The sequence below is a fragment of the Leucopleurus acutus genome (genome assembly GCF_964270905.1).
Source record: "Leucopleurus acutus genome assembly, chromosome: 5".
NCBI lineage: Eukaryota > Metazoa > Chordata > Mammalia > Artiodactyla > Delphinidae > Leucopleurus > Leucopleurus acutus.
Window position 1 is genome coordinate 67505830 of NC_139147.1, and position 27953 is coordinate 67533782.

The 27953-nt window shown below is 40.4% G+C and overlaps 1 protein-coding gene across 1 annotated transcript; it reads right to left on the reverse strand.

Annotated features, from left to right (window-relative positions):
- Nucleotides 1–203: 203 nt before the first annotated feature.
- HCLS1 (hematopoietic cell-specific Lyn substrate 1) lies at nucleotides 204–27953 on the reverse strand. The gene is made up of 14 exons (XM_082840294.1): nucleotides 27871–27953; nucleotides 25375–25458; nucleotides 24731–24804; nucleotides 17731–17860; nucleotides 15683–15793; nucleotides 13044–13098; nucleotides 6013–6123; nucleotides 5295–5350; nucleotides 4433–4502; nucleotides 3618–3829; nucleotides 3091–3195; nucleotides 2363–2588; nucleotides 2157–2225; nucleotides 204–1957 (listed from the first exon to the last, which is right to left on the reverse strand). Exons 2-14 carry the CDS (start codon nucleotides 25456–25458, stop codon nucleotides 1821–1823), a joined length of 1440 nt encoding a protein of 479 aa, XP_082696420.1. The 5' UTR covers nucleotides 27871–27953; the 3' UTR covers nucleotides 204–1820.

The window sequence follows — 27953 nt, forward strand, 5'->3', positions numbered from 1 at the left end:
ACTGAGGCAGAAAGGACTTTATTGCCTTAACAATATAAGGATCTGGAAAAGAAGTTTCTGTCTTATAATGAAGGGAAAAGTGAAAAGCAAGGTGGAATTTGGATGTAAGAATAAAACCACTGCAAAAGTCTGATCTATGTGTGATGGCAGATCAAACTGAAGTGAAGAATGAGATTGTGTATATCTAGTGTGACTTACCTCTATACACTGGAAACCCCAATGTCTCTACAGGCAGAAATAAAAGCTGCTTTTCACTCTGAAAGTCTAACTGGGTGAATCTTATAAGTGAGGTGTAGAGACAGATGCGTGATTCACTGGCATAGAAGTCGCTGTGGAAACAAAGGAGTGTGTGTCTTGAAGAAAAGCCAAGGGATGAGCCTGAGGGATGCAGTGCTCTAAGCAAATGGACAAGCTCACCACTGAACTTTTAAGGACTTTTATAAAGTCCTGCAGCAACTATGGGTCTCAGACACCAATCCTAGCTCTTCCTTGATCCCACTGTCTTCTCCATCTTTGAAAGCTGAATCCAACTTCAGATACTGGTTATAGCACAGACTTCTATTTTCCACCAATCAAAGATCCCCTATACCAAATCCCTGACTTTCATTTCGATTTGATTTTGGTTTTGCCTAGGATCTCCTATTCTGGACCTTGCCGAGCCCAATGGCCTGGGGGTTAGAATAAACTCACCGTGTCCTGGCCTTTCATTCTCCCTCATCCCCATACTTTGCTTGGTGATTTGCTTTTTGCCTATCACTGGCCGTCCAAAGGTCCTCACTTCTTCTCCTATCAGCAGCCTCAGCTCTGGACCACACAGAAACTTTATGAGCTTCCTCAATCTACCTTCTTACATGACCATCATTCATCCAGCTACAAGGAAGCCTAGACTTTCTCTAGCAGAGGCCACTCTCACTCTAAATCCTCTTAACACCTCATTGTTTCTTTAGTTTTAGTCTTTTTCTCTTAGCTAAATCTTTCCTCCTTTCTTTCCCCTAATTTGTGCTTTTGCCTCAAGAATCATTATGCATGAAAAGAGTGTAGTCATTACTCCCAGGCAGAAAGTGGCTGGCCTCTCACAACTGCTGAAGCCAGCAGAAGTTGAACTGTCTTATCATGGACCCTTCCTGGCCCCTGTTCCACTACCTTACTGCCATTCCCCAGGCCCATCTTGTTTTGGCCTGGGTATCAGTAGAGTCTAAGGAAAGGGCACGGCCCTTGACATCCAGGGTGCAGAGTGATGGGCAGTGGAGGAGGGAGTTTTCTGGATACCCCTAAAAGATGGGAGGAGAATTGGAGCCATGAGAGTCAGGACCATTGAGGGCTGCATAAAAAGTACTATTTACCTCAGAATAGAGGTGAGCTGTGGTCCCACTTTATTTCCACTTTAGGACTGAGCAGAGAAAAGATTCAGAGATATTTCTGCAGAGAAGGAAAGTGAGCAAACAGCACAACCAGGAAATATAAACATACCTTCCCAGGTAAGCAAACCAGGAAGCTCAGAGTTCACAAACAAAGGAAGGTAGAGTGGGGGTGGGGGTGGGTGTTAGAGGGGGGATTCATGGGGAAGGAGGCAGGACACAAGATAAACATCCCTGAGATCATCTAGGGTATCCAGGATAGACAGGACACCGAGGGGAAGGAGACCTCCTTCCTCATGCTGTCTCTGCCCCAAACCTTAATGGAGAGGGAGAGACAGTCTGTCTAGAGCTTCAGGCAACTCATGACATCCTGTCAGGCACTTGCAGCAGAAATGGAAAGCGGGTGGAGGCAGAGCCACTTGGGACAAGGGAAGTCACAGTGCAGAAGACACACAGCCACAGTTACTGGAGGAGCGTGACATAATTTGCAGGGAAGAGTCCAAAGTGGCCGTGGCAACGTCCCCGCCACCAGCCCTCATCCACCATCTCAATGTCAGTGATGATGTCATCTGGATCAAAGGAAATCTCATCACTTCCCTCTGGGGAGAAAATTGACAGGATATTAGGGTGGTCAGGCAGGAATCCCTCCACCCCTGTGTCCCCTTTAAACCTCAGGAAGGGAAATAGGCCTGTTCTTGATACCAAGTCTGGGCCCTATCCTGACCCCCAGAATCCATCCCCGTTCTCATGTATCAAGGGCCTCCAGGCACCAGACCCCTCAGGCCACTCCCAACCTACCTCCTTGGTAATCATACAGGGCTACAGCTGAGATCCCAGCCCCAGCCCCAGCCGGGCAGCCTGATGATCCTGCATAATGAGAAATATGAATATGGTCTCATCAACATGGAAAAGGAAAACAGACAGGTCCTTCTGTGTAATGGGGGAATTCTCCCTCTTCCTCTCCCCTACAGCTGACCAAATCCAGGAGCTGCCCCACCACTCACCAGCCAGAGTGGAGGGAAAAGAGGGATCCTCAGGCTCGAGCACATCTTCATAGTCGCCCTTTGGTTCCTCATCTGGCTCATGTCTGTCCATTTCCCCAACATCCTCATAGTCATTCTCTGGTTCAGGCTCGGGCTCAGGCTCAGGTGCTTCTTCATACACTGGCTCTTCCTCCATCTGGAAGCCTTCTGGAGTCCTGGGGGGCAGAGCTGGGGGCTCCTCGTTGTCCTGAGAAGAGACAGTGTGAAGCAGGGTGACATCTGTTCACCAGGAGCTGCCTCTCCAAAATCTCCCAATGGAGGACTGCTAAGACCCCACCCATCCCCATGCTTCCATTCTACCCTCCATCCTTGCATCCTTCTAACAACCTCTCCTAGGGAACACAACCTTTCATCCCTCTTCATTCATCAACCTCCCACACCCATCCACTCAAAGCACCTACCAAAAGATGATAGAAGGGAAGCAGAAAGCAAGTCAGAATCCTTGGAAGACCAAGAAAACATTGAAGCAAAAGCAAAAGCAAAAAAAAAAAAAAGGTGAAAGATGACAGCTAGGATGACTAAATATCCTAGTCTTCCCAGGACTGGGTGATTTCCCAGAATATAGGACTTTCAGTGCTAAGACCAGGATAGTCCCAGACAAACCAGGATTGTTGATCACCCTGTACAGTCCACCTACTAGGACATGAGGAGATGGGGAAGGAGCAGAGAATCTTTGGGGCTCTGCTTACCTCTGGGGGATTCTGCCTTGGGGGCTGGGTAGGCACTGGTTGTTCCCTACTGGTTCTCACAGGCCCACGCTCTGATGACAGACAGCTCCCTGCTGGAGGCCAGGCCTGTGGAGGATGAAGCAACTTTCCAGTGAGCAAGAAACTTCCATCTTTTCTCTTGTACTGACCTGGAATACCCCTTCCTACCTCTGGCAGTTCAAATCATCCATTCCTCAAGATGGGCTCCAACCTGAAATGACAGCTCCTTCCTCTTGTTGTTGCAGCAGTAATTGACTGCACTGGCTGGTGACCTATCTTCTGTTGTACTATGTAAATCTTGGTTTTTTTCAGCTAACATTCTCATATGTATATATGAAGCTTAATTACACAATCAGATTGAAATCTTCCTGAAGACAGGGATAGCAACTGTAGACTTTGCCTAACACAGGGGAGGCCTGTGCTTTATTTTCCACTAAGAATACAGACCCCTTAGGCTCTTGTCTGGGCAAGGAATCCTTGATGTGGATCCCGAAGGGCCAAACACTTACCTCTGAGGAGATTTTCTTGGGCAATGGGGCTGACACCACCGGCTCTTCCATAGTGGCCACTGGTGGCTGAGCCTCATGGCTCATCTTTACCAAGGCCTTTCTCTCCTGTTGCTGCCTGGCTTTCTGTTGTGCCTTCTCCTCTTCCTCCTGCTTCCTCTTTTCCTCAGCCATGGATTCAAATTTTGCCTTCAGCCCACGGGCGCCACTGGAAGCTGCAGACACAGGCAAGAAAAATTAGGGTTGTCTTGGGTTGGAGGTAGGGGAGTGGCACTGGAATGAAGAAGAGGAACCAGTTAAATATCCAAAGAAGAGCAGGTAGAGAGGGGACTCATGGAAAGGGAGGCAAAGAGGTATCAATGAAGGAACAAGGGGGTTATAGGAGGATAAGGTAACCCTGATGCCTAGATTTCCATACAGCCAGGCCATGTGATCTCAGACTCTTGCCCTTTTTAAATCATAAGGCTTGTTCTCCTAACCTGCATCTTCTCTGCCCACATTTCTTAAAGCTGTATGCCCTCTGGCCACCATCTACCCTCTATCCCCCATCCAAAGCTCCTTTCCTTATGTGTTCTTCCCAAATGGCTCCCTCCCTTCCTCCCTCTGTTCTCTGCATACAGTTTCTTCACCAGTGTCACTCAGATATCCACTTAACCTAATTTTTTCTAGGAGAGCGAATCTGGGAATATGAGGGTAGGGGTCAAGTCTACCTCAGCTAATCTAGGTAGGTAAAGGCTTGGAATAGGTAGTCTAAGAAGAAAAAAGAATGAGAAGGGAGAAGAGGTTGAAGAGCACAGAGAAAGGGAATTAAAACTTACCAGCCTCTATGGGTGTTGTCTTCTTATAAGCTGTGGTTGGGGCCTCCATTTCATTGAAACCAACAGCGCTCTGCAGGTAAGAGAACACTATAGGTAGTGGTGGGGACAGGGAAGGGAGTGGTAATAATCCAGAAGGCAGTAGTCATGATTGGGTCACTATAGGAGGTCTCCCTAACCTTTTGATGCTTATAGTTAGACAGGGTATTCAAATAGTGTTGTTTTGTGGCAGAGAGAGGGGTAAAGGAGTTCTAGACTGGTGGGATTAGCTCTCCTTTTAAAAAGCTCAGTGTTCCTGGAATCTCACATCTCTAAGTCCAGTTGCCTGGAATGCAGGAGGGTCTCAGGCCAGTACATGAAGAGGTGTAGGGGACGACTGAATGGAGTGGGAAGAAATTATTGATTGAGTTAATCAATGCCAAGCAATCAATGAAATTTCGAATATCTTTTCCTGGAGTTTTTCTGTTTCTCTGTCTCTCTGCCTCCCTCCACTCTCCTTAGTTAAAGCTCAGGCTTCTGGGACTTCCCTGGTGGTCCATTGGGTCAGACTCCATGCTCCCAGTGCAGCGGGCCAAGGTTCGATCCCTGGTTGGGGAACTAGATCCTGCACGCATGCCGCAACTAAGAGTCCGCGTGCCACAACTAAGACCCGGCACAGCCAAAATAAATAAATATTAAAAAAAAAATCTCAGGCTTCAGAAGACATGCCCTTTAGATGCTGAGGGCAGTCAATGGGGAGAGCAGGACACCAGGAGGACAGTGCAGGGCACCTAGCTTTGCCCATCCTTTTTCCAGCTTTGCCTCTCACTCTTCTCCATGTACTTCAGGGAACCATTCTCAAGACACTAGTGTTCTGGTGCTTTACCTTATCCACTCGGTCCTTTTGGATGCCATACTGACCACCAAAGCCCTTGGCATAATCTGCAGGATGGAAAGGTCTGAGAGTCATAAGAGGAGTTAAAATGCTAGAAATGTATGGGAAGAGGGAGTGGGAGCAGTGAGAAGGAAGACCAGAAGACAGGAATGAGGAAAAGAGAAAGATCAATGAGAAAGTGTGAAAATCAGATGATAGAGAGGCATGGGTGGGAAAAGATGAAAAAGGATGGGGAGAAAAACACTTGAGAGAGAATGGAGGGATGAGAGATGGGAAGAGAGAAACAAAAAGAAAGAAGTGACAGAAAAGGGGAAAATATACGGGAAGAAACAGGAAAAATTGAAGAGCGCCCCCCAGCCATCCCCTATGTGCCCCAGGGAAGAAGGCTTTCTCTCTGTGAAGCAGAGGGGCCTCTAAGACTCACAGCCAAATCACCCTCTTGTCATCACCCGGCCTGTCTATCTTCATCCCTTTCTCAGTGATCCCTTTTCTTTGGTCATCCTCCTCTGTCCTGCTCCTTAGCTTGCTGTTTTCCCCTCCACCCCTGTTGGTCTCCTCCCAGCTACCCCTATATACGTACACTTACTCTTCATCCCACCACTTCCTGCATACCTGCCCCTCATATTCTGGGTCCTCCATGTCAGCCTTCAGGGACAGAAGGAGGGCTCCATGTACCCTGTGACCTCCCTCCTCTCCAATCCCAACTTACCTCTTTGGGATTCGTGTTTCTCTGTCTCTCCCTTGTAGTCATATCCCAGAGCTGCCTTGTCCCGTTTGTCCTCCTCTATCCCATAACGGCCACCGAAGCCATGAGAGTAATCTATGGTGGAAGGAGCAGTCATGAGAGTTCACTCTCAGCCCACGGGGAAGTGCTGTGGAAGAGAAGAGTCAGGAGGGATGGGTGCAGGGTGATAGGGGCTCAGGAAGAGAGCGGGGCTTGAATACTGGGAAATGAAAGAGAAATGTTATTCTAAGCAACTTCTATAAGCTTTAAACAATGTTCACTCTTTTCCTCTCCTCCCTTACTTCCATTTCAAGATGAGAAGATCATTTGAATTTTCTCCCTTCTTCAAGGAAGGAGAAAGTATAGAGAGTATAGAGGAGAGACTTCCAGAAAAAAAGAGAGATGCATATGAAATATATGCCTTTCCCTAATCTTATATAAACACTTAGCAACGTCAGAAAAATAGAGCAATCTCTCTTTTTTTTCTTTTTTAAATAGTGAATCTCAAAAGAAAAGAAGAAAAAAATTCCCGGCTCCAGAAACAAACAGGTGAATCAAAACAGCTGACATGATGGTAATTATGAGCTGATATAGAAAACCCAACCTGTTTTAAGTCCCAAATTTAGTGCCTAGGGATTAGGATCTAGGGTCTGGGGTTCTACTTCCTATAAGAACAGGTGGCTGGAGAGCAGGTTCTGCCCACTCCTATAAAAGAATTCTAGAAAAAGCCTACTTACCTGTCCAGGGAAATAGTGAGAGGAACTGTAGGGTTCTTTTTAGCATTTAGAGAAGGAAGTTTTACCTATGAGACTTGGAAACTCCCAGCCTACACCTGAAGGTGTGGGATACAAATATCCAGTTTCATGCTACTTATATCATACAGAAATTCTAAGCTGAGAAATTAATTGAATACTAATGTAGGAAAATATATACTGCAGAAACAGTAAGCATCAGAAGGATGGCATGAATATGAGACAAAATGGACCCCAAGACAAAATGCATTATAAAAGGTAAGAGAGACATAACTCAATGATAAGAGTGCAACTTGTCATTCATCAGGAATATATATGCTGGTATAAACCTATTATCAGAATCAAAACTCATGAAGCAAAGCAGAAAGCAAAATAGACAAATCTATGATCATAGTTGAAAATTTTAACACTCTTTTCTCATTATTAGTAGAAAATTTCGACAAAAAGAATCTAAAATTATAGAAGGCCCAAATAACATTATCAAGACCTAAGTGACATTTACAGAATATTGCACCCCCAAACTGCATAATACACATTTTTTTCCATGCACATATAACATTCACCAAGATAGACCACATGCTTGTCCTTATAAAAAGTTTCAATACATTTCAAAAGATTGGAACATGAGATAACATATCCTCTGATCACAATAGAATTAAATTAGAAGTTAATAACAATAAAATTAGAAAATTTCCCCACTACCTAGAAAATAAGCAACACACTTCTAAATAACTCATGGGTCAGAGAAGAAATGAAAGGGAAAATTAGAAAATGTTTTGAACTGAATGAAAATTAAAATATGCATGACTGTGGAATGTAGCAAAAACAGTGTTTAGAGGGAAATATATAGTTTTAAAAGCCCATACAGTAAACAAAGGTTTAAAATCAATTATCTAAGTTTTTACCTTAAGAAGCTACAGAAAGAACAAACTAAACCCACATTAAAATGAAAGGAAAAATAATGAAGATAAGAGCAGAATTCAATAAAATTTTAAAAACAAGTAAATAATAGAGAAAATGAGCAAAGCCAAAAGATACTTCTTTGAAATTAATAAAAAATAATACTGATGAATCTCTAGCAAAAATAATTAAAAAGAGAAAAAACACAAATTAACAATATCAGAAGTAAAAGTGAACATATCACTATAGATCTTACAGAGGTTAAAAAGAAAATAAGGGAATACTATAAATGAAGTTATGCCAATATATTTGAAAATATAGATAAAAATGGAAACATTCCTTGAAAAGCACACTATACCATAACTTAAGAAAGACTGAATAGACCTGTATCTATTTAAGAAATTGAATTCATAATAGAAAACAAAAATCATAAAGAAAACATGGTCTATTACTATTAAAACCCCTAGAACTCAGACAGAAATAAAGGCATAGTTTCTCTGATGGGAAACTTCTCAACCCAGGGCACATAAAACTCTCATAAAACAAATATCCCTTTCCCCCCACTGAAATAAATTTGCAAACAAAAATTACAAACCATCAAAAAAATAAATAACCATGAGGGAAAACAGATTAACTGAACAGAAGAATTAGCACCCTCAAGAACTGCAAATAATATAACAATGTGAAAGAAATTATAAAATGAATACTTTGAAAATAATTAAAGAGTTACAGAAGGGTGAAAAACATAAGGAAAGCAATAGGGCATTATGGAAAAGGAATCAGCAGATTTTCTATAGAATCAAAGGGAACTTGCACAAATGAAAATACATGAAATAAAGTTAAAAATTTAGTGGACAACTTAAATGATAATTAAATACAGCTGAAGGGAGAGTTACAGAACTTAACAAAGATTCAAGGGAATTACCCAGAATACAACACAGGGAGATGAAGAGATGGAGATAGACAAGAGAAATTAAGAGACATCAAGAACACAACTTATCAAAATTTTTGGATGCAGTGAAAGCAGTGCATAAGGAAAAGCAATGCATATATTAGAAAAGAAAAAAGACCTAAAATCAACAATTTAAGTGTCCACCTTAGGAAACTGGAAAAAGAAGAACAAATTAAATACAAAGTAAGCAGAAAAAATAAATAAGAATTGGAGCAAAAAAATCAATGGAATTAAAAACAAGAAGCCTATAGAGAAAATCAAGGAAACCTAAAGCTGGTTCTTTGAAAAGATCAATAAAATAGATAAGCCTCTAGTCAGACTAACAAAGAAAAAAAGAGAGAACATAAATTACTATAATATCAGAAATGAAAGAGGCTACATTACAACAGATTCCAAGGAAATTAAAAGGTAATAAAATAATACTATGAACAACTTTATTCCCATAAATTTGATGACCAAGATGAAATGGACCAGTTCCTTGAAAAGACATAACTGCCAAAACTTACACAAAAAGAAACAGATGACCTGAAAGGCCTATATCTACTAAAGAAATTGAATCAATAATTAATAATCTTCCGAAACAGGAAGCACCAGGCCCACATGTGTTCACTGGTGAATTCCACCAAATATTTAAGGAAGAAATTATACCAGTCCTCTGCACACTCTTTCAGATGATAAAAGCACAGGGAATACTTCACAACTGTTCTATAAGGTCAGCATTACTCTAATACTCAGACCAGACAAAGACATTACAATAAAAGAAAACTAGAGACCAGTATTTCTCATGAACACAGATTCAAAAATCCTCAACAACATATTAACAAATCAAATCCAACAATGTATAAAAATAATTATCTACCATGACCAAGTGGGATTCATCCTAAGTATGCAATGATGGTTCAACATTTGAAAATAAATTAGGATAATCCATCACATCAACGAGAAAAAAAGAAAAATCACATGATCATATCAATAGATGCAGAAAAAGCATTTGACAAAATCCAACACAACTCACAATAAAAATTCTCAGTAAACTAGAAATAGAGGGGAAATTTCTCAACTTGATAAAGACTATCCACAAAAACTCTACAGCTAGTATCATACTTAATGGTGATAAACTTAAAGCCTTCCCACTAAGATCAGGTACAAGGCAACTATGGCCTGTCTCATCACTCCTTTTCAACATTGTACTTGAAGTCTTTGCTAATGCAATAATGCAAGAAAAGAAGTATGTAGACTAGAAAAGAAGATACACAACTGTCTTTGTTCACAGATGACATGACTGTCTATGTAGAAAATCCAAAAGAATTGACAAATTCTTGAAACTAATAAGCAATTATGGCAAGGTTGCAGGATACAAGGTTAATATACAACAGTCAATTGCTTTCCTATATACAAGCAACAAATAAGTGGATTTTGAAATTAAAAATACAGTATCATTTACATTACTACCCCAACAAAGAAATGCTTAGGTATAAACTTAAAATATGTATAAGATCTATATGAGGAAAACTATGAAATTCTGATGAACAAAATCAAAGAAAACTAAGTAAATGGAGAGATATTCCATGTTCATAGATAGGAAGTCTCAATGTTGTCAAGATGTCAGTTCTTCCCAACTTGGTCCATAAACTCAGTGCAACCCCAATCAAAACCCCAGCAAGTTATTTTTTGGATCAACAGTTTCTAAAGTTTATATGAAGAAGCAAAAGACCCAGAATAGCCAACACAATATTGAAGGAGAACAAAGTTAGAAGACTGACACTACCAGACTTTAAGACTCACTATGAAGCTAAAGTAATGAAGACAGTGTGGTAGAGGTGAAAAAATAGACAAATAAATCAGTGGAACAGAACAGAGAGCCCAGAAATAGACCTCCATAATTATAGTTAACTGATGCTTGCCAAAGGAGCAAAGGTAACACGATGAAGACAAGATAGTCTTTTCAACAAATGGTGCTGGAACAAGTGGACATCCACAGATTAAAAAAACAATGAATCTAGACACATGCATTACAAAAATTCTCTTTTCACAAAAATTAAATCAAAATGGATCATAGACCTAAATGTAAAATGCAAAACTATAAAACTCCTAGAAGATAATATAGGAGAAAACCTAGATGACCTTAGGTATGGTGATGCCTTTTTAGATACAACACCAAAGACACAACACATGACAGAAATAATTGATAAGCTGGATTTCACTAAAATTTTAAAAACTTTTGCTCTGTGAAAGACAATGTTAAGCAAATGAGAAGACAAGCCTTACACTGGGAGAAAATCTTTGCAAAAGACACATGTCATAAAGGACTGTTACCCTAAATATACAAAGAATTCTTAAAACAATAACAACAATAACAAAACAAGCAACCCAACTTTTTAAATAGGTCAAATATATTAATAGATGCCTTGCCAAAGAAGATATACAGATAGCAAATAAGCATATGAAAAGATGCTCTACATCATATATCATCAGGGAAATGCAAATTAAAACAATAATATAACACTACACACCAATTAGAATGGCCAAAATCCAGACTACTCACAACACCGAATGCTGGTGAGGATGTGGAGCAACAGGAACTGTCATACATTGTTGGTGGGAATGCAAAATGGTGCAGCCACTTTGAGTGACAGTTTGGCAGTTTCTTACAAAACTTAACATACTCTTACCATAGGATCCAGCAATTGCACTCCTTAGTATTTACCCAAAGGAGCTGAAAATGTAGGTCCACACAAAAACCTGCACACAGATGTTTATAGCAGCTTTATTCATAATCGCCCAAACTTGGAAGCAACCACTATGTTCTTCAGTAGGTGAGCGGATAAATAAACTGGGGTACATCAAGACAAAGGAATAATATTCAGCAAAAAAAAAATGAGTTATCAAGCTACGAAAAGACATGGAGGAAACTTAAATGCATATTACTAAATGAAAGAAGCCAATCTGGAAAGGCTACATGGTATATGATTCCAACCATAAAATATTCTGTAAAAGGCAAAACTATAGAGACAAAAAAAAAAATCAGTGGTTGCTGAGGGATGAGGGAGATGAATAGGCAGAGCACAGAGGATTTTTAGGACACTGAAAGTACTTTGTATGACAGTATAATGATGGATATATGTCAGTATACTTTTGTCCAAACCCATAGAAAGCACAACACCAAGAGCGAACCCTAAAGTAAACTATGGACTTTGGCTGACTTTGATGTGTTAGTGTAGAATCATCCTTGGTAAGAAAAAAAAAAGAAAGAAAAAAAAAATACACACACACACACCATTCTGGTCAGTGATGTTGATAATGGGGGAGGCTATGCATGTATGGGTGCAGGACTGTAACTTCCTCTCAATTTTGTCCTAAATCTAAAAAGTTCTGAAAACATAAAGTCTTTTTTAAAAGAGAGAGAGAGATGGAGAATTAAAAGTTCTAATATACATCTGAGTTCCAGAAGAAAGAATAAAAGAGAAGAGAGGAGAGACACTATCTAAAGAGAAAATGCCCGAGAACTTTTCATGTTGAAAGTTAATTCTCAGGTTGAAGAGGAGCAATAAGTCTCATGTAGAATAATAAAAATAGATCAACACCTAGATATAGCCTGATGATATTTCAGAACATCAGAAACAAAAAGAAAAATTTTCATGAGACAAAACAAAAACAGAGAGACAAGACATGTTACGTACAAAGGAATGATGATCAGACTAACCCAAGAGAAATGCCATAGATGATGGAATAGTATCTTCACCACGATGAAGGGAAAATAACAATGAAGAATGGAGCAAAATAAATTTTTTTTTCAGACAAAGCCTGGGAGTTCTCTCATAGACTCGCACTGAAAGAATTATCAAAGGATATACTCTAGCAAGAAGGAATAGAAGAAGTAAGGAGGAAACAATGAAATATTATAAACAATGATGAGCTAGTAAACTGGTAAATATGTTGGTCAATTTAAATAAGCCTTCACCTAGTAATAATAATGATTAATTTTTGTGGGGTTTAAAAACAAACACATGTAATCGATATACTAAACAATTGTTCAGTTGGTACAAAGACTGTAGAATGTAGAAGAAATGTAATTAAATTATTCTTCATTTCCTGTGTTACTCAGGAAGAAATAGTGATTAATTTAAAACTTAAGCCGCAGATGCACATTAAAACTTAGGAATAACTTCCTAAAATAAAGGAGTATAATATCCTATTTTTGATCCATTAGAGGGGAAATGGGACTAAAGAAAACTTGACCAAGCTCATAGAAAGCGATATAGGAGAAAAAAAGAAGCAAGTACATGTTTGGATTTAAAAATAAAATAAAATAGCAGGGAACTGGGCCATGGAACTAAAGGGAGTTGACGATGGCTGTTGGTAGTTGAAGTCTGGGTAGTCAGGTTGCTAAGGCTGAAATGCAGGGTCCTTGCCTTTCTGAGATGCATGTTTTTCCACTTCTCCTTTGTAATCAAAGCCAACAGCTGACTACAGAGAAAAGGAGAGAGAATTGATTAGAGTCAGAGATGAACATTTCCTCCCACTCTCACTTACCCTTACACCTATAGCTCAGCCCAGGGGTTAGTTATAGGGGCTCAGAGCTGAGTATGGGGGTTCAATGTAGAAACAGACAGTACCCTGACAGGCTGGTATAAAGGCAGTGTGCTACAAACCAATGACCATGGGCCCTGGACACAGATAGTTCTAGATCCAAACCCCAACCCCACCTTTCCTATTTGTAGTTGTGTAACTTTAGGTATGTCCTTTAATATTACTAAGCCTCGGCCTCTTTTTTTAGTTTTGTTTTTCTTTTGGCCATACGGAGGCATGTGGGATCTTAGTTTCCTGACCAGGGATGGAACCCATGCCCCCCTGCAGTGGAAGTGCAGAGTCTTAACCATTGGACTGCCAGGGAAGTCCCCCTTGGGCCCTTTAAATATGAAATGAAAATAGGTATACCTGCCTTATTAACCTCAACTGTAAAATGATTCCAACTTATTTGGGATATTGTGAGGACTAAATGGGGCAAGATACATAAAGTGTGGGCACTCAGTAAATTAGTGTTTTTCTTCCTAAGTCTCATGAAACTAAAATGAGATAATAGCTAGAAAACTGCCCTTTAAACTATAAAGCACCACTGTGCACATGTAAGAGATATCATCCTATACTGACTGATTATACTGTGCCTCTTCTCTTTCCTTACACAACAGTGGAAACGCAGGGATGTAGATTTTGGTGGGATGAGAGGCAACCAGGAGAATCTGGATCCTAGCTGCTTTGGGACAGGATATATTGGTAAATATCTAACCTAGCTATGTCCCCATATGGCTCAGTAATAGGTCCCTAAGCAAGTCTAGATTTTGCATTTTAAAAGTTATTAGTATGGGACTTCCCTGGTGGTGCAGTGGTTAAGAATCCACCTGCCAATGCGGGGGACACAGGTTTGAGCCCTGGTCCGGGAAGATCCCACATGCTGCGGAGCAACTAAGCCCGTGGGACACAACTACTGAGCCTGTGCTCTAGGGCCCAAGAACCACAACTACTGAGCCCTCGTGCCACAGCTACTGAAGACCACGCGCCTAGAGCCCATGCTCTGCAACAAGAGAAGCCACTGCATGAGAAGCCCACGCACCACAACAAAGAGTAGGCCCCGCTCGCCACAACTAGAGAAAGCCCGTGGGCAGCAATGAAGACCCAATGCAGCCAACAATAAATAATTAAAATAAATAAATTTATTTTTAAAAAGTTATTAGTATGTATTGTTTCTTGATTTACAAGACACACTGATTGTTAAGGTGATTCGGTTTGTGGCTGGTGAGGCAGGAATTGAAAAAAAGAACAGTGAAAGATTAGGCAAAGGCAGTAGGGGAGCCAAGAAGGAAGAGAAACTGCACCCTGATTAGAGACCATTACGTGCTCCATATTCCATTACTGCTTTTAAAAATTATCCTCTGTGCTTTTACTTTACCTTACAGTATGCTTTGAACTTTTCTGGGTTTTTTTACCCCTACAATTCAAATAACACTCTAACACTTAGCTTTAAGGATGCAGGCCTACTTATTAACAGCTGCAGGTTAAACAAACAAACAAACAAACAAAATCTCAGCTAGCTGTGAAGGAAATGTCCCCTCTGTGTGCTGCTGCAGGGCAGAGACACTACTCTGCCCCATAAAGAATGAGCTCAAAGAATCTGATCTACTAAGGTGTGAAAATGAGAACATGAATGAGTTATCAATCGTATTCTCCGGACCACTCTATCGTCTGTAATCATGCTGTCCTTTTTCTCTTTCTCTCTTTAAAACTATCACTACTTTTTGTACAAAGGAGTCTTTAAAACACCTGGACTTCAAGGAGTTAGTACTAAGTCCTGTGAAAAGTAACCTTCACCTTCTAAAAACATTGTAACCTTAATTAGTTGTTTTACTTGATTATTTGCTACTATTGTAATAATATTTCAGCTGATATGTCTGTTTTCCTGAAAGGCATAAATATTTATAAGGCTTTCATATTAGACCAAAGGAGGAGCTTTGGAATTTCCTCTTCTCCCTTCATGCGTACAGGTATGATAAAACCAATGGCTTAACATAGCACAGGGAGATCAGCTCGGTGCTTTGTGACCACCTAGAGGGGTGGGATAGGGAGCGTGGGAAGGAGACGCAAGAGGGAGGGGATATGGGGATATATGGTATAGCTGATTCACTTTGTTATACAGCAGAAACTAACACACCACTGTAAAGCAATTATACCCCAATAAAGATGTTTAAAAAATAAACAAATAAATAAAATAAAATGCAGGGGGAAAACAATAAAACAATGGCTTAGGGATTCCTTATTCAGAGTTTGGGAGTCTTTGTCTCTTTTAAATTAACACCTTTCAGGTCAGCATGTGGCCTCCAACAGCGGCACCAAAGAACTTGCTGAGGGAGATGTGGGAGCCATCCTCATGATGGACCCTCCGTGAGGCCACTGCCCCATCTTTCCACAGGAGAAGCACAGACCTACATTCAAGGTGATTGTTGGTCAGTCCCACATGATCTGAGTTGGGTGGCACAGGGAGAGAGTTGTCACTTACCTTGTCTGCCCTGTCCTTCTCCACTCCGTATTTGCCCCCAAAGCCTCTGGCAGCATCAGTCTGGGAAGAGTGCTTCTCCACCTCAGCAACATACTCATGGCCCACAGCACTCTGAGAAAAATCAAGATCGGAATGAGTGAGAAGATAAAAATGACCATGAAAAAATAAAATGATCAGAGATAGGATGGGATGTAAGAATACAAGAAATTCCACTCTAGGTCACACAGATAATCCCTGACGGAGTGCCAAGGAACGTGTGATGGGAGAGCAAGATGACTTTTTCTGGAACCTTGCACATCCTGACTCTTCTTTAATACCACTAGGAACCCATCATTTAGGAAACTCCCATAGGATGGGTTGGGAACCAGAAGGATAGAGACTACATAGACAGGGAAGTATTTAAACCACTGCTTAAAAAGAGGGTGAAACACGGGCTTTGTGCATCAAAATAGAAATGAGGGTAGTTACTGGGGAGACACCTAAGGGGACTGACTAGATGCCATAGCCGGATTGAATATTTAACACAGCCAGGAGCTTTTGTTCTGGATCTTTGTTCCTACACAACCATCAAAGTTCAGAAGTGCAGCCTGGGCCCTAATATTAACAGTGATTGACTCTTTATACCAAAGGGGGCTGGTAGACAACACCGTGAGTAGTCCAAGATGGCATATAATTTAACTGTTTTTTATTCCCCTCCACTTTTTTCTCCATCTACCATTTTCTACTTGGTTTTGAAAGGTATGTCTCTTTTAATATTTGGATATGGATGCTTTAATAATCTTGGAATTGAATAACACTTCAAACCAAATAGTGATACCTTGCAGAGTCTCAACTAAGAAGAAATTAGAAAGTTTCTTCTTCCTCCTGAATTTCCGATTCCATGCTGGGATAAATATTAATACAGAGATGGATGTGAAACACTGCCCTATATGAGCTCCTGGGAGCTCATTTTGCAGTGTTTTTGGGTCTGTGTAGGTCAACTTTGTTTGCTGAATTCAGGAATGAATGACTGCTTATCTATTTTACTCTTTCCTAGAGATTCTGTGGGAGAATACAATGCCTACTTTGCACTTTATACAATGACAGAAGGGTGAAATAACAGCTTTCATTAAATTGCTTTTTCTCCTTGGAGATTAATTCTTTTTTCTTATAGGAATATATCTCTATCTTTTTAAAAAATTTATTTATTTTTGGCTGCATTGGGTCTTCGTTGCTGCATTCGGGCTTTCTCTAGTTGCGTCAAACGGGGGCTACTCTTTGTTGTGGTGTGCCGGCTTCTCATTGCAGTGGCTTCTCTTGTTGCAGAGCATGGGCTCTAGGTGCGCGGGCTTCAGTAGTTGTGGCTCTTGGGCTCAAGAGCGCAGGCTCAGTAGTTGTGGCCCATGGGCTTAGTTGCTCCGCAGCATGTGGGATCTTCCCCGACCAGGATCGAACCTGTGTCCCCTGCATTGGCAGGCGGATTCTTAACCACTGCACCACTAGGGAAGTCCTATATCTTTATCTTTGAAGTAGTAAAGTCAATGGAAAAATACAATTCAACATACAGGCTTTCTTTTTATCATACTTTCATAGTATCTAATGGATAAAGGAAAAATAATAATATATTTGAGGACATCTAATAGATAAATTCACATAAATATTTTTCACATCTATGTGCAAATCATATTAAGTGATGTATAAAATATGTACAAAAAGAACACTAAATATACAGTAAAGAAGCCAGTAAGAGACACATCCATTTAAAAGCAGTAAGTGATTTTAAAACATATTTTCCCCTTCTCTATGTGTGTCTCCTTAGTCTAGGAGTTACAGTGTGGCTGGGTCTACATACACTAGGCCAGCCCTTCTAAATTCTTGGCTCCCATTTTCCGTCATCTATATTTTATGTGTTGAAATCAGGGGAAAAATGACACAAATAATATGTGGACATTCTCTTTTAAAACCCAAATGAATATTTTACTTTTGAATAAGTTTTAAACCATAAAACCAACAAACGAATCAATTCACTTATTTATTTTTTTAAAGCAAATATCCCCCTTTCAACTCACCTTGTCCATTCGGTCTCTTTCCACCCCAAACCGACCTCCGTAGCCGTGGGATGCTTTGGGCCCTGATTCCATCTCCTTCTTCTTGAGAACATCATGCTCCTCTGACACTTTGTTCCTCAGCTGGTGAATGCTGGAAGTAACCACATCACAGAGACTCGTCTAGCACAGAGATGTCAACAAACCCTCCTTCACAGAAAAATTGAAATCTTGTGGTGTGTTCTGTTCATTTTTAGCAATAGCCCCCAAAGTGTACCTGTGCTGGGTCTGGGAGTAGGAGGTTAGTGTGGTCTGCATATACAGCCTGATATAAACTCTCCATAAGCCAATAGTATTTCCTCTAGTCTGTTATTTTGCTCACTAAATAACCTTCTGATATTTAGTCTCATGTTCCTAAATATTAGAGGACAGTGTTACCTATAGTCTAGCAACCGAAAAGTTATTTTCCTCTCTGAATGGATTTGTTGTTTAACAGTTCGGTACTCTACCTCAAGAAGCACAAAGATATTCATGCACCCTTTACCCACACATTCTAGTCCTAGAAGTCTACCCCAAGGAAATAGTTTTAAATATGGCAGAGCTTAATGTCTAATGATATTCACTGAAACATTGTATTTAATAGCAAGAACCAAGAGACAATTTATATGGAAAAAATGGGGAATAGTTAAGTAAACTGCAATATTACTTTTCAATGGCACATGAGGAAGTCATTAAAAACGATGATTACGAAAAATGCAGCATTGGGAAATTTATCTATACATTAAGTATTCTGTGTCTCTTCTTGTCAAAAATGAATGCCCTTCACACTGCCCATATATCTGCTAATTCCTGAGAGAACTAAAAACTAAAAAAGGCTCACTAATAAACTTCACTCTCATCACTAATTGTTGCAAAACTTTAAGGCTCAAATAACCTTGATTTGGGACACTTCTGTCCTTAAGAGAACATAACACCAAAAGGAGGCATTCTCTTTCTTACTTCACTTTCATCTCTACCATGTGGGTAGAGAATACCTCTCTGTATTTGTTTGGGCTGAGGATAAGAAGTGACAGCTCAGCACCAGCACCAACACCAGCACCAATAAGTGACAATCAGGACTGATACTTGGACACATATAAGGACCACTGGGGATTCTTAGAAATATTTGTCAAGAGAACCCTAAATAAAAAATTTGACTTCCTGCAGCAAGAAATGGACGTTTAAGAAACTGAGATATAGTGATGTTCCTGGGACTTCGCTAGCTCAGAAAAACCGGATATATTGCTTACAGGTAGAATGGCCATCTCACATCAGAAAGTCTCCTCTTTCGTGGAAGAATAGATCCATCTTGTGGTCTTGTAGTATAAGCCCAACAGAGGTCTTTTTAAAAAGCCTTCTCAGCTTTAGTCAAAGTTAATTTTAGAAAACTGGCTTTGAGCCAGATGAAATTAAGCTAACAGCTGGAAGAACCCTCTGTTCCTGTGCCTGCTCTAAACCCTCTGGCAGCAGTGAAGGCAGAGATCCTGTGTTGCTATTTCAACAGCATCAACACTTTAGAACTGTCAGTGTCAGAAAAGTTATTGGTTCCAAGAACAGGTAAATGACCAATATTTCCCAACCAAAGTGTTCAGATGAAGAATGAAGAAAATGGGACTAAACATTACTTTCAAATGGGAAAAATTAGCAAAGTTTTAATAAATCCAATTACTGTTACATGGATCATAACTGTATTATAGTTGAAACAAGTTTTTAAAAGGGATTAGAAAATGAGAGTCTGGAATATCCACCTAATAAATGACAATGAGGTTAGTCAGAGAATCATGACAATAGATAATATAATCTGAATGAAAATGTTGGGGCCAACAAAGACCAACTTCTTACCAAATTCATCAGAATATAGCTAAGGCACTATAAATGTGTTAGTTATATTATTCCTTTATTAAATAAATATTAAACTTTTTTGAGTGTGAGGCACCATTAGGCTCTGGCAATACAAAGATAATTAATGTATGAAAATAGTGATCAGGTGGAAATACAGAAAGGAAAAAAAAATTGTAATTCAATGTCCTAATTGGCATACCTAAGAAACTTTTAACACATTAACTCTCAGATGTCTATTTTAAGGTTTAAAATACCTTGGAATTGATGAAGCAATACAGTTTATAGAAACCAAGTGACACCCAGGACCTCAAAGATGAGCTAAGAGAAGGAACAGCTTTTTTTGTTTTTATTACAAAAGTAAAAACACAAAAGTGAGTGATAGACTGTAAGATTTTATTCACAAACAGTATGATCATAGTTATAGAAAATCCTAAAGAATCTACATAAATGTGCTACTAGAACTATTAGGTACATTTAGCAAGATCCCAGGAGACAAGATCACTATTAAAAGCAATTTTATTTCTACATACTAGTCACAGACATTTCTGAAAAAATTAAAGAAGACCTAAATAAATGGAGACATATCCCATGTTCATGGGTTGGAAAACTCAAGACTATTAAGATATGAGTTCTCTCTAAAATGATCTATAGATTCAGTGCAATCCCATTCAAAACATCAACAGGCATTTTTGCAGGAATTGACTAGCTAATTCTAAAATGTATGTCATACAGAGTGAAGTAAGTCGGAAAGAGAAAGACAAATACCGTATGCTAACACATATATATGGAATTTAAGAAAAAAAAATGTTATGAAGAACCTAGGGGTAAGATAGGAATAAAGACACAGACCTACTAGAGAATGGACTTGAAGATATGGGGAGGGGGAAGGGTAAACTGTAACAAAGCGAGAGAGAAGCATGGACATAGATACACTACCAAACGTAAGGTAGATAGCTAGTGGGAAGCAGCTGCATAGCACAGAGAGATCAGCTCGGTGCTTTGTGATCGCCTGGAGGGGTGGGATAGGGAGGGTGGGAGGGAGGGAGACGCAAGAGGGAAGAGATATGGGAACATATGTATATGTATAACTGATTCACTTTGTTATAAAACAGAAACTAACGCACCATTGTAAAGCAATTATACTCCAATAAAGATGTTAAAAATAAAATAAAATAAAATGTATGTGGAAATGTAAAGTTCTAGGATGGTAAAAAGTGTTTTTTTTTTTTTTCAAAGGAGAGCAAGGGAGAAGGACTACCTGATTTCATGACTGCAATAAAAAGTGCAGTACAATAAAGCTACAACAACCAGTGCAGTACAGTGTGGGTCAGAGCAGACATATAAATCAATAAAATAGTCTAGAAATAGACCCTCATGTATATGGTCAAAGATGCCAGGTAAGTCAGTGGGGAAAGATTAGTCTTTTAACGATGTTGGAATAATGAGATATCCTTATGGAAATAAAATGAACCTCAATCTTTACAACACACTGTACACAAAAGCAAATTTGAAATAGATCATAGACTTAAATGTAAAAGCTAAAACTATAAATCTTTTAGAACAAAACATAGGAAAAATCTTCACAGTTTGAGGTAGGCAAAAATTTCTTAGACACATAAAGCACTAACCATAAAAAATTTTGATAAATTAGACGTCATCAGAATTAATATCTTCTGGTCTTCAATAGAAGCCATTAATAAAATGAAAAGGCAAGTTACAGTCTGGAAGAAAATATTTGTAAAACACATATGTCACAAAAGACTTTTATCCAGAATATATAAAGAACTCTTAAAACTCAATAAGAATACAAAGATCCCACTTTAAAAGTGAGGAAGAGATTTGAATAGACACTTCAAAATGAAGATAAATGAAGATATATGAATGGCACAAGAAAAGATGCTCAATAAAATTAGTCAGCAGAAAAATACAAATTGAAATCCCCACACACTTACAAAAATAGTTAAAATTAAAAATATTAACAATAACAAGTATAGACAAAGATGTGGAGCAATTGAAAACCATACATTATTTGTAGGAGTGAAAAAACGTTTCTTTCAGAAAACAGTTTACTGGTCTCTTAAAAAGTTAAAACACACTTTTTATATGATTCAGGAATTCTACTACATTTAGGTGTTTCCCAAGAGAAGTAAAAATATATGTTAACAAAAAGACTTGGATCAAAATGTTCATGACAGCTTTATTTGTAATAGTCCCAAATTGTCAACAACCCAAATGTCCATCAACAGGCTAATAAACCAAACTCTGGTATATCTGTACAATGCAAAATTACTTGACATTAAAAAGGAACAAAAGACTGATATACACAAGACCATGAATAGATCTCAAAAATATTATGCTTAGTGAAAGAAGACAGACACAAAAGAATACCTTCTATATTATTCCACGTACATGAAATTCTAGGATAGGCAAAACTAATCTGTAGTGACAAGAAGCAGATCAGTGTTTACATCCAGCCAGGGGTGGGGAGGGGTATATCGACTGTAAAGAGGCACATGGGGGCTTCTCTGGTGGTGCAGGGGACACGGGTTCGTGCCCCGGTCCGGGAAGATCCCACATACTGCGGAGCGGCTAGGCCCGTGAGCCATGGCCGCTGAGCCTGCACGTCTGGAGCCTGTGCTCCGCAACGGGAGAGACCACAACAGTAAGAGGCCCGCGTACCGAAAAAAAAAAAAAAAAAAAAGAGGCACATGGGCACAAGTGAGCAAAAGTGGGGAGAAGAAGATGGAGAAAATGCAAGAGCCCTTGAAAACCTGGCAGCTCCTGGAAGCACTAGGCTGCTTGGAGCTGCCTGGCCCAGGACTTCTCTACACAATAGATGAAGGATGGATAGGATCATTTGAACTATTCACCAAATTACCAAAGCATTCCCCAGACTAAATATATTTTAGGCAGACTTAAAAAAGAAAGATCATGGTGTAGAGGATGGTAGTGAGATTAATGAGAACCACAATCACTTCCTTTTCCTGCTTTAAGTCATCTGAGCTCTGCAGCTACTGTTCTCCTGTTCAACTTCCCCTCCTTTCCAAGGACTTTAGTGATTCCCATCTGACCTTAAAGGTTGTCCTAGCCCACACTAGCCAGAAAGAATCCCAGAGTATTGGAGGCTTACTATTGGAAGGTCCTGTAGAGGTCTTTTTGATCCCAATGGCAAGACTGGGAATCAGAGAGGGAAGTGACCTGTCCAGGATCACCTGGTTAGTTACTAGCAGAGACTGAGCTTTTATACCTCAGTAGCCTGGGTAAACGGGAGAGGAGTGGGTTTTTGTGTAAATGTCTCCACCACTTATTCTATCAGATATAGATTCAGTTAGGCTAATAAGGAAACACCCAGGGTCACCACATTTTACAACTCTAGGGGTCACCAGTCAGAGTAATATATATACTGGACTGTGTAACACAACAGTCCAGGTAAACGCCACTTAGGAAGAATGAAGATCGCCATCTGTTTACATGTTTACTTTTAGGTTTTTAGGAAGAAAATCTGATTCAACTAATCTATATTAACAGGAAAAAGAAATAACATTATTGAGCTGCTAAGTGGTGCTAAGTACTGCACTAGATTTTGCTATATGCTAGTTCATTGAATTCTAACCATACACCTGCCAGGTAGCTATTATTATCCTCATTTGATAAATAAATAAGCTGAGTTTCAGAGAGGCTATATGTCTAACTCACATTGCTATTAATGGTAAAGCTGTGAATTGAATCTGAATCTATCTGATATCCAAACTCCAGCTCTTTCCATAAGATCATGGCAGGGATTTAGGAGTCTTCTTTAAAATGTTCTACTCCTACTCTGCATAAGACAGGCACTGGGAGGGGAAAGGTACAAGGAGAGTTTGTATGCTTATCTTAACAGTTTTCAGGATACTAGGACTGAGCGGCCTTTTCTCAGAAAAGGAAAGACGTCTTACTTTGGGTAGGATTGATTAGCCTACAGAGGAGCATCAAAGAAGCTTCCTGCATGACCCAATTCCATGTTTTTGCTTTCCAACTGCTTCCAGAATTGCCTACTTTCTTTAAATATGATATTCATTACAGTTACTTGAAATAAATCATTTATGTCTGCTTAAACAACACTGTGGAGTACTGAACATTATCAAATTGTATAAACATGTGCCAGGTTTTCATAGTGTGTTTCTTGTGCAATGTGATAATCCACTGACACTTTTTAAAATCTAGAAGAAAATGAGGTAAAAACACTGCTGTTTGTGGGGGAGGGGAGTTAAAATGGAGCTTAAAAAAGATTAATTTTGCCTATTTATTTACTTTTAAATTTTGCTCCTGTTATACTATTTATTGCGTCTATTGGACATTCTGACACTATCCAAAGCAAACAGCCCTGGTTAGATGATCCCGAATAATCCATGGATTATTAAAGAAGAGAGAATCTCTCAATCCTAATACACAACATATCCCACAGAAACCCCTGGATTTGTCTGTGAGTAACTTCCTTCTCTGTTATGGTATCAGAGTTTATTGTTTGTTTTGCTTTTTTTTTTCTGGTAAAATATTGGGTTATAATCTTTAAGATCCCTATACATCAACAGGTTTTCCAAGTGTCATATTTCTTCATATTACCATTCATGGCTTCCTACTTCTATTAAGTAGCCAAACACAAATTTTTATTTTAAAAGGCAATTAGACCAGGTATGGGACCTGATATTGTCCTTGTTTTACAGCATTTATTCTGAGTTCTTTACCTTGACATTTTACTGAATCCCCCTTGGCCCATCAGAAGTCACCCTACAGTCCAGACACACATTTACATTTATGTGAATAGATAGATAGTAAATGATACAAGCTCAGCACTTCCCTCTCTGAATTCCTCATGCCTTACTGACGGAAGAGAAACAGTTATAATAATAGGCACAGTTGGGGAAATATCAGAGTGGTTAGAAATAAAAGACAGATAATAGGGTTGGGGGGATAAGAGGAGAGACATGAAACAAATACACAATGACACCCAAAGGGACACATGGGGACAGACTGAAGGAAAAGCAAAGACACACAGACAGGAATTTCCCTCTTTCCTTCCCCCCTCGCCTTCTCCTGAGTCTCCAAGGTTTCCTTGGGTTCTTCCCATACCTCTTTCCCTCCTCCCAGTCCTTTTGGTACCTACTTGATGTGCTCTGTGCGTCCAGACCCCTCAATGGTCTTGGCTCCCCACCGTTGTTCCTTCTCAGAGATGTCATTCTACAAAAGACAACACTCAGCAATAAGTGATGGCAAGAAATGTGCCAGGCTGAGAGAGGCCACACAGCTGACACACATAACCCCCACGTCCCCTGCATTAGCTGCTTCCGGCACTCAGGGACTTTACTCAGACTCCTCTCTGTGCTTATCCCACCCAGGCCCCCATGTTAAAATTAAGCGGGTGAGCTCTGAAACCTCCCTCTCTATTCTGCATCCCTCAAACTTTCTTCTTTAGGTCTCCTACAACTTCCGAATTCCCCCAAATTATACATGTTCAGCTCAAATCCTGGCTCACAGGCCAAAGGACACCCAGTTAACCTGTTCCCTCAGCATAGCCTGCCATAGCCTGTCAATCACAATGTCAAACTCCTCCACACCTGTCTCCTTCCATCCTCAGCACAGGCTATCATGCAGGCCCCACTCATGACAGCAAACTGTCCTGCCAGGCAGTCCCACCATGAGGGCTATCCTAGCCCCAGACTTTTTCTAAGCCCCCTCAAGGGTTACAGAGTGGCCCACACGCCTGCCCACTGCCCTTCATTGTCCAAGGAAAGCTATTTCCACACTCACCACAAAGTCAGGGTCTGTGTCCCAATCATCACCCTGGGTGTCCACGGAAACAGATACATCATGACCTACTACAGACTTCCACATCTGAGGGTGACAGAAAATGGGAATGATTAGGTGAAAAAATCAAGAAGAGGGAAAACAAGAACGCTGAAGTCAATGATATAGCAGCCAAAGTTTCATGCTATTTTTTTCTTAGAAGAAAATAGAATCTGAGGCAAAGCAGATGGAAGTTTTAGGAAAGCACTTTTTCTCAGTTAGAGGAAGGGGGATGTGGATTTATTTAAGACAAACTAATGTGGCCTGGGCTCATTAGTCTGGACAGAAGTCATCATGAATGTAGGTAATACTAAATGTGTCAAAATGGCTGAGATCCTTCACTTGTGTCAAGAGGCCAGCCAGCAAGTGGCTTGAAGAGGTAATCAATGAGGATTGCTAGAACATCCCTGGAATTACAGCAACATTTCACTCACGTATCTACATATAACTTCTTTCATAGTTCTTGAGATATATATTTGTCCAGCTCTTGATAATGTGAACATCTACACTCCTCTACAACCTGCTAAATGCTGTTGAGAATTTTTCCAACCTCCACTCTAATACTGGCCACTGCACAGCTGTGTGTCAGTAGGGGCACTCAGCTGAAATTCCTCAACTGAACAATGCATGGGGAAGCATTATTTGCTGAGAATAATTCATTTATTGTTCAATTTTTAAAAACAGTTTAATTATACTTTGAAAGTAGATAACTGGTTCAAAAAAGAGCGTGTAATAAGCCCCTTGTTTTGAACATTAAGAATTATTTGACTTTTATTAACTAAATAAATGTTAAAGAAATATTTAGAGAACACCGCTTTGAGGGGGTGCCAAATTGTTATTCCACTAGGGCATCCCCAGTGTTTCTGCTGGCCCTGCCAGTCCTGCATGAGGAGCTGCACAGGTGCTCTGCACCTGTGGGATCCTGGATCTTGGTGTGGAGAGGAAACAACAGACAATGCCCATCTGTTCTGGTGCTGAGACTTCTTGACCCTGGTACCACTTGCTGGCTGGCAACTCCCTGCCCACCCTTCCCTGCTCAGACTCCTTCCCCACACTGTTTACTGTCTTTTAAACAAGCCCATCTTAAAACCACTCCTAAGACCCTCCAGTCTCTCCAGAGGTGCTCAGACTCTCCAATTCTCCTTTCCACTTGAAAACTCCATCCTTCTCCAGCTCTTTGAAAAACCCCTTGGAAACCAGTCCAAGGGAAATCTGGGGGTAGATTGGTTAACAAGATGCAAAGAGGACACTGGGGAAGTATGGACCGAGTCAGCTGGACTGTGGGATGAGTCACTGCCAAGAGCAGCTCTGCCTTCCCCTGTGGGGCAACAGTAATGCATGATGGGGGGCACGTTGATAAGACCTATGGTCCTGGCTCCTGGGCTGCTCTGCAACAAAAGTTCACACAGAAAACTGGAAAAGAGAAGTTTCTGAAATATTCATGAGCAATAAGGAAGCAGTGAGGACCGATAGTCCTGTCCTCTTTCTTGCTGTTCCTCCCAGGTCTCAGCTTGACTCTCCCATAAGCCTGCCATCCTCATGTATTTTTTCAAACAGAGGGAGGGGTTTCTGACACAGAGACAATTTAGTATGCTTGAGCTACTGGCCGGAAATAGGGAAGCCAAGAGGTACTATCTAGAGGTGGGAGACCAGAGAATAAGTCGGTGAGGCCTGGTGGCCAGGATATCAGGCACAATCGAGGGCCTCTTCTTAAGGCTGCCTGAGTAAAGTACACAGACAGAGAGTCAGATCATCCAGCTCTGTGGGAATATGGGTTAGGGAGTCAAAGTAGAGAGGGTATGTACTTATTTGCCAGGTACCAGGTTAGGCAATTTACAAATATTAACTTAAATAATTTGGTAAATCACTGAACTTCTCTGATACTGTTTTTCCCAAGGGAAAATAAATGGAGAGGTTAACCTCGCTAATTCATCAAGTCCCCTCCATTTCTGACATTCTGGGATCCTGTGACCCTACAATCAGAGAAACTAGCCCTAATCGAACCGCCACACCTTCATCTGGCACCTGGTTCTCAGCACTGGTGTACATTAGCTACCACTACTTCCTGATCTGTTGCAATGTCTCCTGTGGGTTTTGTCTCTCTGCTAGACCATAAGCTCTCCAGGGGCAGAGACTGGCTCATCTCCAGTGGTCCTCCTCCCAGCTCAGTGCCTAGGACCATCGGGCCTTAGAGAGGATTGTAGATTGTCGGCAGAAACCAGGGGTCCTGGATGGCTGCTGGATCGCATTCCCTGGGCTCCAGCGTCTCCCTTCTGCTTCCATCCCCAGATGCTTGTTATCCACAAGACCTCACACCCAGGCCGGCCTTCTGGCCATGAAAGGTTAGCAGCTTACTAGCAGGGACTTCACAGCTCAGCAAGGACGAAAAGTCAGCCAGAGTCCTCTCACTTCAACTCTTGTCCTATGCTCCCCAACTTTCCCACTGCCCGGAGTACCCACCTTTAACCGCGCAAGCGTTTGCTCTAGGCTCTCGGCTCCTCAAGTAGACACTCAGCTCCTCTCTAGCTGCTGCCACTTCAGAG

What these genes read in the sequence shown, in the direction of transcription:
- HCLS1 (XM_082840294.1), bottom strand. Translation starts at nt 25,458, where the DNA reads ATGTGGAAGTCTGTAGTAGGTCATGATGTATCTGTTTCCGTGGACACC. An exon ending in GGACGCACAGAGCACATCAA is followed by an intron (nt 17,861 to 24,730) that starts GTAGGTACCAAA and finishes GGTTACTTCCAG; the next exon opens with CATTCACCAGCTGAGGAACA. An exon ending in AAAAGGACCGAGTGGATAAG is followed by an intron (nt 4,503 to 5,294) that starts GTAAAGCACCAG and finishes TCTTACCTGCAG; the next exon opens with AGCGCTGTTGGTTTCAATGA.